Consider the following 17,599-nt stretch of genomic DNA (forward strand, 5'->3'; position numbering starts at 1 on the left):
GTTCCACCAAGATCTATTTTAAAAGACGGGTTTAGTAATGCGGATGAGTCAAATATTTTGATGGATTTCAGGAATCATTTTATGGTTCCTTTGGAGGCTGAACAAAAACCAGTATGCAGAAGGAAACCATCTACTAAGACACTTGGCTCTAAAGATTCCTCTGTGGGAACTTGCAGAAAAATCACCTTGAATCTCATCCCTTCCCACCACTGTACTGCCCTCAAGTATCAACACGAAATGTTTTAATGAGAGGCGGTGATCCACATCAAACAGTGAATGGAAGAGATGTGTATCACTCCCACACATTCATCATTCACTTTTCTTACTGACTAGCAAGGTACCCCTTTGGAGGTGTGAGTCTATAGTGGCAGTATTAGACAAGAGATTGTTTTCAAAGATTTTTCTTACAAGGTTCTGACTGACATTGTTAAAATATATTTTTTTTTTCTCTTTACACACACAGATGTTAAAACATCCAAACAGCCTGGAAAATTCAAATAGCCTAAGTTTTAAATCCTTTTCCCTTGTTTTTCCCTTCTTCCTCTCCCAAAATGACTCCTGGCAGGATAGATGAGGGGAGAAAAACCACCTCCTAGTGCTGCTGCCCCACAGCTCCTTTGCCCTGCTGTGTTCCTCCTCTAGAGACTCTGCTGGCACTGCTTCCCGAGCAAACTGAAGCACCTTTCCATGCAATGGGAAACATCCTCCCACACTTCCCAACAAGCAGCACATTCTACTGGTATCTGACCATTGATCAGCAACCCTGTGTAGTATCAGGTACCTTCGTGCACCCACTCCTCAGCACGCCCCGCACCATCCCAGCTCCAGACCGTTCCCACAGCTAACGGAAGGTCCCCCTTCATCACCACCTTCCTTTAGGTCTCTCTGCCGCAACTATCTCATCGCCTTCACAGGTAACACAGCTCAGTGCTGTTGCGAACTTCAGCACATGAGGAGGAAAAGAAGTGTAAAAGGCAAGCAACAATTTGACTAAATTTCAAGTGACTCTCTGCAGATTGTATATTGTGAATAAATAACCATTTTGAAAAATCACCCAACAATCCAAAATTAGAAAACTCACCATGTTATTAACATTTTTTAAGATATTAGTGAGACCACTGATGACCAGGGAAAACTTGTACTTGGAAATGTTTATGAGACATTCCTTGTTGTGCTCCGTACTGACTTTGGTGTGGGTATTCTGCTGGCCGGCCTTTATTGGAAGCTACAAAAAGAGACAAACATCGTAAGCTTTTTTACATTGAAAGTTACATCCTTAAAGATGGATTAAAAATTTTTGAGGCACCAGAAACAACCTTGAAAAACATTTTACAAGAGACAATCACAAACACATTATTTCATTTTCCCTACATTCATCTTTCTATTAGTTATCTATGAAAATACTGAAGTTCACCTATTCCTTTTTCTGAATTGAAACTAAACCTCTATTTTGTGATAGTCTACAAACCAAGTGTCAACACAATCAAAAGGAGCAGAAAAATATAAGACAGAATTCTGAGAAGAAAAGTTTCTTTATTTCAAAAATTAGCTCATTAAATACCAGAAATCTTCAAAAGGCCAACACCTGCAAGAAAAAACTGCATCTTGAAACCTGAGAGGAGGTAATATCACAGCGGTTCACAAAGCAGGTTAGTTGGAAGTCGGTGACAACAGCGGCTCTATGTGCGTCCTCTACTCCTCCGCAGGACAGAGCTGGCCAAGAGGTACAAGCGAAGCCCAGGAGGAACCACCACCGACAGCCCCCGCAGCCCCTGAGCTCCTTGGGGTCCCCTCTCAACCACCCCCCTGGCCGGCCGGGCGATGAAGCCTCAGATCAAACATGCCCCAAGCACTCGCCAGCCAAGCACCACTTGCGAGCCCACCTCACTGCCCTTGCCCACCAGCCAGCAGTAAAAGCTAGACTTGAAACGCATCTCTTCCAGGAAAGATAAGACTCAGAGGGACTGCACAAGGCGGAGATGTTTCTCCTGCTACACACACACTAGGCACTTTGTTTCATGCTGTACCCAAATTCCTTGAGCGTCACAACCGAGTTGCTTGCCGAGCATACACACCGTGCCCTGCAGGCTGCTCACTGGAGCTGCCCCGTTACCAACCACCCCGTGGAAATGTGAAAAGTGATTCTTGGAAAAATCCATTTTACTGTGGATTTACATTTTTAAAAAGCAAACAAATGTGGGAACAAAAGAGGAAATTACTATTATCACCGCTTTTTATAATTCACATGTGCCATTTGTATTTTAAAGCCTGACCTAGGAATTCACTATCTATAGAAACTTAAATTGCTACTACAAGTTTTAACCAGTTTTGACTAGAATTCTCAATAAACGTGTATTCTGAAAGACACTGATAGATCAAAGTAAATGTCACAATGTAATATTTCACATTAGAAAGGGTACCTTTAAAAAAAAGAAGAAAAAAAAAAAAGATAATTTAAGAGAGATTGAAGGAAGAATTCCAAGGAATTACAATCAGCTTTACAGCTGCAAAATGCTTAAAGAGCGACCTTCCAGGCTGGGGGCCCCTGCAGATGTGGTGAGGGTGCTTTCCATACCGTCATCCAGTTAAACTGCTGTCGGGAGTCACGAACGTCTCTGCCAGCCATTTAACATTACTACCCTTGTGGATAAAAGTTTAAAGGCCCATATTTAAAATGCTAGATGAAACATATTAAAGAACCCCAAACTTGGAACATTTTTTTCAACAGTTTTGACTGCATCATTAAATGCATTCCACTCAACACTGACATCTTCCATTTCTAGGGAAATTGACCTCTTTCCTTCACTATCTATTTTCATGCCCGAGTGTAATTTCCTCTCCATATAAACTGTGGTTTGGTTTGGGGTTTAAGTACCAGTTCTGTCAGTACCACAGACGAGGATCACAATGGAGATGGGCTGCTTTTTCCCAAGAGAATGGTCGATGCCAAATTAAAAAAATGACTGAACTGCCACAGCAGATGACAGCAGAGAGGCAGCAGCACGGACAGGTCCATGAGGAACGCTTGCTGCCTGTTCAGGCAGTGGCTGAGGGGTCTCCGGCACCCAGTGCTGCATCCAGGGAACCTCCCTAAGGGCCCTCCCCAGCGAGGCCTACGGCTTTTCTCCTGCACAACCTCCTACAGCAACAAGTTCCACAGGGCAATCAAGGCAGTTTCCTTTTAACATTGTAATTCTCTTGCAAGTGTTCAGATTGTAATTGCAATTCATTCAATTCAAGTGTTCAGATTGTCTCACTGCAATTACTGAGACGTGGTGGGACAGCTCACATGACTGGAACACTGTCATGGCTGGCTATGTTCTCTTTAGGAAAGACAGGCCAGCGAGGGAGGTGGTGGAGTCGCTCTTTATGTGAGAGAGCAACTGGAATGTATCCCGCTCTCCCTGGGAGCAGACGAAGAGCGAGTTGAGAGCTCGTGGGTCAGGATTAAGGGGCAGGGTAACATGAGAGACACTGTTGTGGGTGTCTGTTACAGGCCACCTGATCAAGATGGGGAAGTTGATGAGGCCTTCTACAGACAGGTGAGAATCACCTCACAATCGCAGGCCTCGGTTCTCATGGGGGACTTCAACTACCCTGATATCTGCTGGGAAAGCCACACAGCTGGGCACGTACAGTCCAGGAGGTTCCTCCAGTGCATTGATGATAACTTTTTGACTCGGGTAGTGGAGGAGCCCATCAGGAGAGGTGTACTACTCAACCTAGTACTGACTAACAAAGAGGAACCGATGGAGGATGTTAAGGTTGGGGGCAGACTGGGCTGCAGCAATCATGAGAAGACAGAGTTCAGGATTACATGCAGTATGCACAAAACGACATGTAGGATTGAAACCTTGGACTTCAGGAGGGCTAACTTTGATCTCTTCAAGAAACTGATTGGACAAATCCCATGGGAGAGGGCTCTAGAGGGTAGGGGGGCTCAAGAGAGTTGGCTGATATTTAAGTATCACTTCCTCCAAGCTCAGGATCGGTACATCCCTAAAAGTAAGAAATCAGACAAGGGAAGCAGGAGACCTGCATGGCTGAGCAGGGACCTTCTGAAAAAGCTCAAATGGAAGAAGGAAGTTTACAGCATGTGGAAGAAGGGAAGAGTAAAGAATGCCATCAGAGTATGCAGGGATGAAACAAGGAAAGCCAAGGCCACCTCAGAATTAAATCTGGCAAGGGATGTCAAGGTCAACGGGAAGTGTTTCTTTACTAACATAGGAGGCAAAAGGAAAACTAGGGAAAATGTGGGCCTGCTGTTGAACAAGACAGGTGCCGTAGTGACAGATGACGCAGAGAAGGCGGAGTTGCTGAATGCCGCTTTTGCTTCTGTCTTTACTGCTCAGGCTGGCCCTTGGGAGTCCCAGACTTTGTGGGTAACAGAGAAAGTCTGGAGGAAGCAAGACTTTCCCTTGGTTGAGGAGGAACAGTTAGAGAACAATTATGTAAACTGGATGTCCACAAGTCCATGGGCCCTGATGGGACGTGCTGAGGTAGCTGGGGGAAGTCATTGCTGGGCCACTCTCCATCATCTTTGAAAGGTCCTGGAGAACAGGTGAGGTGCTTGAGGACTGGAGGAAAGCCAATGTCACTCCAGTCTTCAAAAAGGGCAAGAAGGATGATCCGGGAACTACAGGCCAGTCAGCCTCATCTCTATCCCTGGAAAGATGATGGAACAGCTCATTCTGGGCATCATCTCCAAGCATCTGGAGGAAAAGAAGGTTATTAGAAGCAGTCAACATGGATTCACCAAGGGGAAGTCACGTCTGACTAATCTGATAGCCTTCTACGGTGGCGTGACTGGATGGGTAGATGAGGGGACAGCTGTGGATGTTGTCTTCCTTGACTTTAGCAAGGCTTTCGACACTGTCTCCCACATCATCGTCACAGGTAAGCTTAGGAAGCATGGATTAGATGAATGGACAGTGATGTGGATTGAACAGTGGCTGACAGATACAGCTCAGAGAGTTGTGATTAGTGGCCCAGAGTCTAGTTGGAGGTCAGTAACAAGTGGTGTTCCTCAGGGGTCAGTACTGGGTCCAGTCCTGTTCAATATATTCATCAATGACCTGAATGAAGAGAGTGTACCCTCAGCAAGTTTGCTGATGACAAAAAACTGGGAAGGGTGGCTGCCACACTGGAAGGCTGTGCTGCCATTCAGCGTGACCTGGACAGGCTGGAGAATTGAGCAGAGAGAAACCTTATGAAGTTCTACAAGGTCAAGTGTAGGGTACTGCATCTGGGGAGGAATAACCCCCTGCACCAGTACAGGTTGGGGGCTGACCTGCTTGAGAGCAGCTCTGTGGAAAGGGACCTGGGAGTCCTGGTGGACAACAGGATGAGCATGGGCCAGCAATGTGCCCTGGTGGCCCAGAAGGCCAATGGCATCCTGGGGTGCATCAAGCAGAGTGTGGACAGCAGGTTGAGGGAGGTTATCCTCCCCCTCCAGTCTGCCCTGGGGAGGCCACATCTGGAGCACTGTGTCCAGTTCTGGGCTCCCCAGGTCAAGGAGGACAGGGAACTGCTGGAGAGGGTCCAGCAAAGGGCTACAAAGATGATGAGGGGACCAGAGCATCTCTCTAATGAGGAAAGGCTGAGAGACTTGGGGCTTTGCAGTCTGGAGAAAAGACGACTGAAGGGGGATCTTATCAACGCTTATCAATACTCGAAGGGAGGGTGCCAGGGGATGGGAACAGTCTCTTTTCAGTGGTGCCCAGCGACAGGACAAGAGGGAACGGGCACAAACTTGACCATAGGAAGTTCCATCTAAACATGAGGAGGGACTTCTTCCCTGTGAGGGTGGCAGAGCACTGGCACAGGCTGCCCAGAGAGGGGGGGGAGTCTCCCCCTCTGGAGCCATTCCAAACCCACGTGGATGTGATCTGTGCCACTGCTGGAGATGCCCCTGCTCTGGCGGGGGGTGGACTGGGTGAGCTCCAGAGGGCCCTTCCAACCCCCACCAGTCTGTGATTCTGTAATGCTTTAAAACACTGTGATGCATTTCAAGATGCTCATTTTACAACTGGAAAAAGCAGAACAAACAGCATTTATGACTCAAGCTTTGTTTTCATTGTTAGATGTTATTTTTACAATACATTTTCAGAAGTCACTACTGGAACATAGATACATTTAATTAAAACTTTCCTCATTACTAGTACTTTTTATTTGAATTTTAATGTCCCTGTGCTGACAACAGCAGAAAAGCTCAATACCACTTAGTGATAAAACACTTCAGAAGTGCCTCTCAAAGAAATTGTGTCATAGATCTAGTGCTGTACACTTCCATGCTGGAGAAACTTCACGTTACACGCTTCTGGAGCTTCCTGCCACAACAACCACTGCAACAAGGTCACCTAGAAGTAAAATTGCTTTTTATACTACCATTTGAAATAGGAAACTATATAAAAAAGAAATATTAGCAGTGTTGGGTTGTTGTTTTTTATTTCTCAGCTGTTTCCTTTGTGCAATCTGACACTGACGTCCCCTAACAGAATGCAGCACCAGTGTTGAGTGATCAAAACAGAACTATTTAACTTCTGTACAAATATTCATCAATCTAAACACTACAAGGCAAAAAAAAAAAGGAAAAAAGTTAAAAAGTTGAAATTTTACTTTCATTGCCTCTAATTTTATTTTAGAAAAAAGAAAGTCTGACACAAATGGTTTCCTGTATAGCTTTTATTTGAATTAGAAACAGAAATTAAAGCACAAAGCTTAACTATAACTGGAGCTTCCAACTATGAACACCTGTACCATTTTGAACTCATCCCAGTTTAGGGAAGGGATAGTCCACTCCTCTAATTCAGCTATTTTCACCACAGAAATAGGAAGTAATCTTCAACAACCTTATAACTACACTGGTGCACATACAGCCCGCACTGAGGCATGCTGCCATGCACCTTCCCTCTCTCATCCCGGTTGACTACATCTCATTAAGGTGTCTAATAAGCTACAGAGGACAGGGAACAATGGCATTCTGGGCTATAATTTGCCTTATTTTATGCAGTGGACAGACAGAATAGGTAGATGAAACCTGCTATCTTTCCAACTATCAAATTTTAAACCTTTTAGGACCTATTAAAAAAGAGCATTGCTGCAAAAGACAAGGAAAAGCCAGTAAGTAGCTGAGCCTGCCAGGTGCAATAACGCAGTGCAAGACCCAGTGTATCCGGAATTCAGGATACGAGTCATCTCGCGTATCAGGTACTGCTGAAACAACAGGAAAAGCAAATCTCTAAGATGCAGAATCAAACTATCTACCAGCTTACACCAGCCCTGCAAGCTCCCTAGTTGTTGAAACACGCTGCCTATGCAGTCAAAAGATGTAAGTCAAACTTTGTTTCTAGAATTGCATTTCTGACTTTAATTTAGGAAGTGCTGCTGACCGATCTACAGCTTCTCCCAAATCCGCTACGACACAATTCTGAAATGGAACAATTCTCACAAGGTTTACTAAATGCAAAGAGATAACAAAGCACTATTAGTGGGATAAAAAGCAACATAGATTATAAGAGATTATTATTTTCTTTATATTTCCAAAAGGCATGCAGTAACAGATAAACCTTAGAAATGGAGATCTGAACCACATACCCTCAACAAGATAGGATTGTTAAAACTAATCCAGCTGAATTAGTGCCTATTAAAAGATATATTTTAAACCGATATTTATTACCCAAAAGAGGCAAATTCCTCTCTCAACTTGCCAAAGTAAAATTACATTCTTCCATCTTCATGAAAAATGTAAATTAAATCACTAATCACAAATATTATTCAAAAATAATATTATTTAAGAAAAAAATGCGACTGGACCAACTCACAGATATACAGAATCATAGCACATGGTCAGCTGCTAGCATCTTAGAAAAGAGTACTAAAACAGGGCTTCAAAAGCTTTTTCAACACTCAAGTTTGGCATCTGAAAACTTACTGCCCCTATGCATTGATAGGGAATAAGTTATTAACCCTTCTAGACTGGTGTCTGGCAGCCACAAGTCACCTGGTCAATCTTCTGTCTACAGTGATATCCACAATGTCTGCCATACCGCTGAAGAGAGAAAACACAAAGGTTCTCCTATGCCTACTCACCCTTACCTATCTGTTTCTGGAGATAAAAGCGCTTTAGTCTCTTCAGACTTGTGAGACAATAACTCTGCCAATTTAAATATTTTTTTTCAAAAAGCAAGTAGTTGGCTATTCCAGAGGAAAAAAGAAAAAAAGATTTAGTGTGCATTTTTAATAAGTCATCTTTACGGTCAAATTATAAAAACTCACTTTGAAACTTTAAAGTAAGTGCTCCCAGAGAACTGCAAAGCTGTTTAAACAGTGGAAAGCACTGTGGTATCTGACAGCATGGAAGACTGCTGTATCAGTTTAGAGACGGATGTACTTTTATTCATAAATTTTCAGTTAAGGAATCCTTCTTTGATCATAAGATGTTAATTATTAAGAAAAATCGGTGTTCTCCATGTCTGTAGAAGAGCTATTATCACCTGTTTCAAGTATCCTCTAATCTGACAGGATAAGGTAAATCTTTTGCTAAACATACAGGGACATTGATTTGAAACCAACACCACTACAGGCTTGAAGGTCTGCAGGATATTGCACTCAGTATGTTGAGAAAGGCTAACATTAAGCCATGGATTTTTCGTTATCACCTGTAATTAATGACCACTGAGTTTAATCATCTATAATTAGATGATTAATTAGATGATTACTAAATACATTAAAAGACTCTATTTATTTCTTATTTTCAGATGTTATGGAACAAGTGTAAGTGCTTCATCACTTCAAACAAAGTCACTATTTCAACTTCTTTGTGCAAGATACAACTTTGCAGAACACTAGGAATTCAAAATCTGTCAGATAAACCTAGTCTGCCACGGGATTCACAATGACAGCCGTTGAAACGACCATCCTGAACAAAATCCCTGGTGCTATCCTTAACAGCACAGAAATCTACCTAGCTTTTCCCTTTCAAATAATTTCTTGGCATTTATTCAGTGACTGTAACACAGAGATGTACTGGTGAGAGACAGAAAATATACACAGCACCACTCTTCCTGAGCATCAGTACTGTCAGAACCAGATACAAATCTCTTTAAAAATCAACAGGCATCTTCCTCCCACCTATAAACATGCACTGCATCACCATCTAAAACAGCATTATTTAGTGAAAGAACCTCACAACTGAGCCCTTCAGAAGAACACGGAACTCTGAAAATATTTTATATATCTTGCTCCAAAAAAACAGTATTTTCAAAAGGTTAACTAGAAGTTGGTACTGTGAACAAACGTGTATTTACCTGTACCGTTAACACAAACTGCTGTGTTAAATAAGGATCATCAACTCATCTCGATGCTTTTCAGCAGTTCATTAATGGAGCCAGGTAACATCTGCTGCACGTGGGCCACCCCTTTATCTATTCTTTAGGACACCATCTGTGTGCAGCATAGCACTTCATTTTGAAATACGTTACACACACTGTTTTAGAGAAATAAGATCAAAGCTGCTTCAGGTTTATGTTAGAGAAAGATGAAATAGCACACTTTGTGGTTAAGAGCAGTGTTAAAGTCTGTCTCAGTTCTGAGCTCCTGTGGAAATCCATTTCCGACAGTGCAGTTGTGGAAGAAAGTTCCATCTTCTGCACAGACCAGCCTTATCTTGCGGCAAAAATACCATTTCACTTGGGGAGCACGGTCAGCAGAACTCATGTGAAATACTTTAAAATACATCTTATTCCTACTAGGAATTTCCTAACAAGCCAAGATGAAAAACAGCAATGAAAAACACAAAGCTGGTACTTGCAGCCAGTGCTTTTTCAGGTCTCTGATTCTGTATAGATTTCAAATGCCACAGAGGGAATCAACATGAGTAGGGAATATTTGGTTTAATTTAATGACTTTTAATGAAAGTAAGGACGGAACATTCCTACTGGCTCTCAATTTTTACAGAAGCTTTCTTAACTGAAAGCAATCATATCTCATAAACTACAAACCAGGAGCCTAAACCATAATCCACATAACGAAGGGCTTCTCTCTTTAAAGCATATCGTAATCACTTAAGTCACCACAAGTTTATACAGGATTAATATCTTCTATTACATCTGATAGTTTTAAAACAGCCTAGATTTAAATGCTTTAGGCAGTAAGGCTTCTCTGACTATGCTTAGAACTATTTCACTACTGTAGCAGCCTTCCCATCATTTCAGTTTGTAACACACTTAAAAATGCTATAAAAATACAGTACATAAAATTGTAAGTGAACATTTCCATAGGAAAAAAGGGATAATTTTCTTTTACAAAGACCTGATTATGTCTGAAACCACAGAGAATTTTACTAAAACATAGCCTAGCCTCTTTGTGCTACCACAACCTACACTGATCATCGAAAGTTTTGAAAAACACAGTAACAAGTCCTACACGCAAAATCAGTCAAGAGATTTCACATGTGCTATACAAGAAATGTGATCTAGCCTCCCATGTACAATCAATAGCTTCTTTCTGCACCAGCTGAAACCTTCACGCAGCCTTCAAGGGTAGCTCAAAGAAGAGTGCATTGCAGCAGTTGTAGTCTCAGAAGCGAGCACAGCTGGGCAAGACTGGCAGGATAGTTGAAAAATTTATTCAGTGAGCCAGTCATTGGTTAATTCATAAAACTATGCTTGCCAGTCATTTTAGGCCCACAGAACTGTACGCACAAAAGCAGATTTTAGTTAAAGCAGCATTTATAACAATAAACAAGAATAGGCAAGAACAGACTGGTTTGCACTGATTTTTCTTGTTTTCAATACAGATTAGCATTCTCTCAGTTTGTTGTTTCATCTGTCTTAAAATGAATTCAAGCACTCAGCAAATGAATGAAAAGACTCTCTACGTCTATAAATTCTGGTGAAAGATGGTTACATTTTCCTCCTTTGTAAAGGAAGGAAGAAACCCTGAAAAATTTTGTCTTCTCCCCCGCAGAAAGAAAGAACAACTCACAACAAACATGAGCTGCCCTTCCTTATTCAAACATACCGATGATATAATAAGTAGTGGCTCCCTCAGTGCTGAATCAAGACATCCTGCATTTAGACAGGCAGACAGAGTATGCAAAAACTCAAAAATGCATTATCACCACTAAAATAATGTGCATATATTCAGTATATTTTTATGAAGTATAAACTTGATGCTTAAATGAGCAGCCTAAAATGTAACAAGTAGATAACTTAATAACCACACGACTACCCAATAATGACACAAGCGTAAGGAGTTACAAGAAGCACATAAATATCACCATTGATCGGCAATGCATTTAGCAGTAGTGATGGTGTCACAATAATCTGGCATTTGGGTATTCAGTTAAGAGCAGTCACCTTTCCACCATGAAGATCACTATCAGACTAGGCAAGGCAGAGGAAATGATGTATTAAGAGCAAATAAGTAAAATTGAGAAGCCTGAGTTTAAATTAATAAATGAGAGAGACAATGCCTCACAAAAAAAGTAGAGATTAATGTTTCACCCTTGCTTCAGTTTCATTCACTTGATGATACAATATTAAAAAAAAACTGCACCAGTTAAACAAAAATATGCAATAAACTAATCAAAATTTAGTAAATAGCACCTATCATACAAGCTACACTATGACTGCAACAGTCAATACCATATTTGATGCATATTATCCCTGCAACTCCAATATTTTGGCATCTAAAAAATCAGAACAGCTTTTTTTCCTATCAGCAGAGGATTCCTCCCATACATCTATTTGTAATTATCCCATAAAACGTACAGAAAAGTAATTCTGTTTAAAAAGCTGAAGTTCTTAACTCCTAACAGATGTTGGCAAGCCCAATTCCACAATATACATAACAAAGCAAATGACAAAGCCTAGGGCCTTTTAACACCAGTACACAAAGAAACATTTTCTTGCATTATTGGGAGCATAATCAGTACCATGCTTTTTAAGCTTATGGAAAAAATGATCTATGACTCAAGATAACGGGGTAGGGGGGGAGGGATAAGTTAACTATGCAAATACACCTAAAATGTATTGGAAAAATCTGCACCATTTTAATGTCAAAAGACAAAGTTTGATATTTTCCTTTTTAAAATAAACTTCATTTGCAGCAGCTTTAATACAAATGAAGAAAAGAGTGGCTTAGTTTTAGTCAACCAGGCTACAATCTTTCTGCAGGTCATTAAGAGCCAAGCATCACTGAGAGGGAAATATGATTATAAGGCAGTTGAAGCAAATTCCATCTATAGAACCAGTTTAATGTTTCTGATAGATGTTACACTGAACAGCGTCTCAGAGAGCTGTGTCTTGTGTGACACAAAGGCTGTACTCACAGTACAGCAAAATGAGACAGACAACACAGAAACTGATCATTCAGCCTGAAGTGAGCTCACGCTGACACGTCAGGAAAGCATCTTGGGAGTAAAAACGCAGAGTCTAAGCGCTAAGCTTAGCCCCACTGAGAAAGTCACGCCACCTAATCCCAGTAAGCAGTTTCTGCCTGTGGATCAGAGAAATACAGAGTCGAAGGCAAACAAATCCCTCTTCCTTCCATTCAGAAAAATCCTTCTCCAAACTAGCACTGACTTTTTGTAGAGAGAAGTAAGTATCTACCGCTATAGCAACATTGGCTAGAGAAGCCCTTCATGCCATACAGTCGTGCTCCCAGTGATGCAGATGAGATTTCCCACTGACAGCCACTGCGATGTTACAGGGAACAAGGTGGAATTGCCTGAGCAGTTTCATGTAGTCCTCCTTATAATCATTCTTGAGGCTTTACCTCCTTTCTGACGAAGAAGACGGTGTAAAGCAAATAAATAAATTTCACGGCAATGCCTACAAAGAGCAGACACACTTTTGGAAGATGTGGAGGAGCGGAGGCGAGGAGGAACCAGGCATCGCAGCCCTGCTGCCCGTACAGAAGCGACCGATCCGCCACTGCACCTCCAGCAGACCGGCACAGGGAGGCCCCTCCACCACCGACACCTGGGTCCCCCCGCCGGGAATCGGCGGCCTCAGGGGTGATAGACCGGCGGGCAGCCCCCGGCCCCACCCCGCCCGCCACAATGGGCGCAGCCGACCGCCGCCCCCGGCCGGGGCTCGGCCAGACCCGCCGCCGAGCCGGGCACCGGAGGACCAGCTCCCTCAGCCCCCCCGGCGCGGCCGGGAAACCGGCGGCGAGGGAGAAGGCAGGAGGCAGCGCTCCCACCCGCCGCCCCCGCCCCGGGGAGCGGGGCAGCCTCCCCCGCCGCTCGCCCCCTCCTCGCCCGCGGCCCCCCCGGCCCGCCGAGGCCCGGCACCTCCGGGAGCGGCCCACGCCAGCCCTCCCCGCGCCGCCCCTGCTCCCCCGCCGGCCCCGGCCCAGCGCCCGCCACCCCTCCTCACAGCCGCCCCCGCTACCTGCTCGTCGAAGCGGTTCACCACGGCCTGCACCCACTCCACCGGCTTGTGGGCCGCCATGTCCCCCCGCCTGCCCGGCCAGGGAGGGGGGCGGATCCCCGCAGGGAGGGCGGCAGGAGAGGTGCCGGGCGAGGGGAGGGTCTCCGTATCCCTGGCGCGCTCCGGGGCCCTCAGCTCCCCGCAGCCATCAGCGCCCAGGGCCCGCCATGACACCACACCGGAAGCGGGAGCGCAGGCCACCCCCGCCCGCCCGAGCAGCAGCGCCGCGGCCGCCGCGCCAGGGGGAGCGCCGAGACACGGGCGGCGGCGGGCGGCGCCTGCGCGGCGGCGGGGACGCACTGCGCCTGCGCAGTGGCGGGGCGGGGCTGAGCTGCGCCTGCGCTCCCCCGCCCCCCGCCCGGCCCGCGCCTGCGCCGCAGAAGGCCAAGCGGGGAATGGGCGGGTGGCGCATGCGCCGTCCACAGGGGGCGGGGCTTTATGAGGGCCGGGGAGCGGCCCTAAGCCCGGCGCTGCCGCGTCCGCTGCGCGGCATCGGCCTCTTCGGCTCCGGGGCTACTGGGCCGGCAGCTCGACGGGTGTGCCGCGGAGAGCGGCGGGGCCGAGCGGAGCCCGCGCAGCCGGTGTGAGGAGCCGGCCGGAGGCCGCCACCTGCTGCCGGTCCGCCGGTTCTCAAGTGGGTGCGGGGTCGGTCGGCTCGCGGAGGAGCTGCCCGGTCTCCGGCTGTGCCCACGGTGAAGCGAGGGAGGGCCGGACCGGGCGGTTCGTTGCCTCTCCCGAGGGAAGTAACGGCGGCCGCAGGCGAGGCCGGGCCGGCTGTGCCTGCAGAGCCGGGGGGAGGAAGGCAAAAACCCCTCCCAGGTTAAAAAAAAACTGAAATAGCGTAAACGGCCCCTCAAAATAGAAGGTTGTTTTAAACGTCTCCCTTGGAATTACTTATTCAATAAATTTAAATTTCTGTCCTTTAACATCAGATTATAAGGGAATGTTTTGCCTCTCTGAACTTGCGGTGTGTGTTTTACACGATTTACACCTTCTCTTGGCAGAAAGACGAGACAGTTGGCAGATGCTTACTGCGTTCGAATTGCAGTGGCCATTTCAAAGCCACTGTGCCTGACGGAGATTGTCTACGATTTGGGTATTATACACAGACTGGAATCTATAGCTCTGTTTTACCTTTTAAATAAAAAAAAAAAAAAAAGTTATTCCTTCATAAATTAGTTTATTTCCTTTTACCGGCTTCTGTTACATCCCAAGGCTTCACTGCAGAACTCTCGCAGTACCTAAAAGTACGTAATGTAGCACACAAAAATTCTTCCCCAGCCTAGTTCAACGGTACCCAGCCGATTGTTTACTCTGTGACTCAGAAAAGTAGGATACGCGGATAACAAGATAAATAAACACCCACTTCCAGTTTCCTTCTTGGGAATGTTAATTTGTTTTCCTTCTGGGTCGACAGAAGCACAAAATAATGTCCTTTCATGCCAGAGTCAAGTTAAACTTCTGACAATATAAACAAAGATGCAACTTGAGGTAAGACCTCTTGAACACAGGATTTAAAATTGACAAATACATAGTGAAGAACTGGAGAATAAATGGACTTTCTCTCTGTCCCTCCACCCAGCAGGGGCCTTGAGTTGGCTTGGAGACTCTTGCTATTATCGTAACACATAGTAATTATTACCAGCAATAGCAATATGAAATATATTCTGAGGTATATATTCTTTCCCTGTAAATAACGAACAATTAAATTCCTGTAATGCAGATATACAGTACAAACAAGTCCATTGTATTCTAGCAACAAATTCAGGAACTTAGTTCGTAGCGAATATTTGAAGAGGCAGATGTTTTACAAAAACATGAAAATCAATTGCAAATATTTTATTTAAGAAAAAAACAATTAATTGATTGAAGAATAAATAGCAGTTTTCTGTCTGCACACTTTGTGGTACCATCTTTCAGGAAATGCAAAAAGCATTCTGATTTATACAAATTGTGAAGTCTAATATCGGGCAGTTAAGTGCACTGAATTTTGTATTATTCATTTGCTGTGTACAATAAACTCGCTGTGGTGTAAAGGCTATTGATTCCTTTGCATTAGAGTGCATTATAATGGTCAGCATTAATATGTTTCAAAAAGATTTTTAAGACTAAATGTTGTCTTATGTTCTAGAAAAGACCTCTAATGTACTCATATCCAAATCAAACCTACATGATATGTGTATATATTTGCCTAATTATCAAAATCTGAGCTGAGTTGGATGGCGAGTGAAGCTGGTCCCTGGAACCTTTTCTGATCGTATTTGTATGTCTGAGCACAAAAAAAGGCTCAGCCAATAACCGCATCAGCAAAGGAGTAGTTTGCAGCACCGCAGCATTTGTCGTTCTCCCCAACGTTCCCCTTGCAGAGGTAAATGGTTACTCTGAACTCTGGAAAACAGGATGAGGCTCGGGGTCTGCCCTCCAAGACTTGCGGCTCCTACGGGCTTTCTCCCCGGCACGGGCACACAGGGTATCCGGGAGCAGGGCCAGGACCGGCGCCCCTGAGATCACCAGGTCTGGTTCACGCCACTGCGCACCCAGAAATTGTTTGGACTGCCAGAAGAGGCTTTGTCACAAAGAGTGTAAAAGCAGAAATGAACACGAAACACCCAACAGATTCAGTGGAGCAAAGATCTTACCTAGAATCTTTATTGACTCCTGATTAAGCAGACCCCTGCGGGCTAGGTCTCACCCCTCTCACGTTCCGTAGCCCCTCCAAGGTCCCTGGCTGGCAGAGGAGGAGGACCGGTAGCATTTGGCAGAGGGGCAGTGACAATCTGCTGGAAATGATAACACCCTTGGCCAGCTCGGCTCTCTCTGGAAGGGGCATCACAGGTTGAAACATCATCCTTAAAACCAGTCTAAAACAGTCTGGTATGAGGTCGTTGGCCACAGACACGCGCTCTCTGCCAATGCTGTCCTGCCAGGAGATGGGAACGCGGCTCATCCTTGACTGGCACCTGCCCCGGGAGGGACTGCGTGAACACTCCCTCCTCCGCGTGCGGGCACAGTCTACCAGCTTCATCTCATCCTCGCCTTCCTCACTGGCTTGCACTAAGCTGGCTCGTTCTGCTGACGGCAGACAAGAGGCCGTGCCTCGGAACAATTACCCATTTTTCCCAGTGGGTCCATTGCTGTGCTGAGACAGTGCCTATCCAGCACAGCAGGGCGAGCAGAGCACGCCCTCCGCTGACATGCCTTTCAAATTCCCGGCAGCGGCGGTTCTGGGATTGCTGGAGCCCGAACCACTCCTGCCGGGCCCTTCCGCTATGAATTTGTCAAACCTCCTTTTTCAACTGTTTATACATTTGACCTCTAAGCATTCCACAGCAATCAGGCAGGAATAACATCCACTTAAGGCAATACAGCCACAATCTTCGTAGGGATCTCTACATTCTGCCAAAATCTAAACAATAATAATTCGTGCAGGGGGCAGGAAAGGGCTTCAGCTTACTGATATGCTTATGAGAAACATGTCTCCAAAAGCCAGAACAAAATCAGGGGGGATAAGATTAGCTGAGAGAGAAGCAACTTGGGAACTCTTGACTTAGGTAGAAAAAGACAGGCTATTTCTTCCCTTCAAAATTGAATAAACAAAACAAACAGTGCTTCTTCCTGTTTCTCATAGTTTTTTTCCCAAAGCAAATCTGCCCCTTAAAAGCAAACACAACTTGCTGTAATATTCCTGAATTTTAGACAGGGGGAAACTTCAGAGGTCGAACGGTGATGTTGGAAATTCTCATAGTGTTTCCCCCAAACTCTCTAGAAAATTCCAGCCAGTATTTGGTCAAGATCGTTCTTTCCCAATGCTCTCTGCTTCCTTTTAATTGCTTCCTCTTCTTCCTAGATTCAATACAAAGTGCCCTGAGAACCGCTATCCCACAAGTGAGCCGCTGTCCTAGAAAAAAACACAGTGTCTCTGCTATTCATTTGGGTGCTAGACCCTGGCTCTCGGATCCATGAAAACACACGTTTTGTCCTCCAACAGGCAGACGCGTCACAGTTTATAACTGCTAGTTAGATATTATTTGAAGCTAATAATTCCAAGTTCCTCAGCTCCAGATAACTTCTGAGTCATGGTACTATTTCCTTCGCAGCTCTTGCCAATCTCATGCTGCTTGGTTATTTTGGTGGATTTTTTTAAGACATTTTAGCAAGAG

At 44.9% G+C, this 17,599-nt stretch overlaps 1 protein-coding gene across 4 annotated transcripts in view; it reads right to left on the minus strand.

The window, feature by feature from the left end:
- The window catches only part of NF1 (neurofibromin 1), a gene marked incomplete at its 5' end in the record, with an annotated part of 98,926 nt that extends 85,466 nt beyond the window's left edge, over positions 1–13,460 (minus strand). For all 4 annotated transcript variants that reach the window (XM_082492860.1, XM_082492859.1, XM_082492858.1 and 1 more), the window contains 2 exons: positions 1,082–1,225; positions 13,401–13,460. In XM_082492860.1, the coding sequence (XP_082348986.1) occupies positions 1,082–1,225; positions 13,401–13,460 (204 nt within the window). The remainder of the gene's footprint in view (positions 1–1,081; positions 1,226–13,400) is intronic.
- Positions 13,461–17,599: the final 4,139 nt, after the last annotated feature.

This window comes from Vanellus vanellus (genome assembly GCF_965231255.1).
Source record: "Vanellus vanellus genome assembly, chromosome: 19".
Lineage (NCBI taxonomy): Eukaryota > Metazoa > Chordata > Aves > Charadriiformes > Charadriidae > Vanellus > Vanellus vanellus.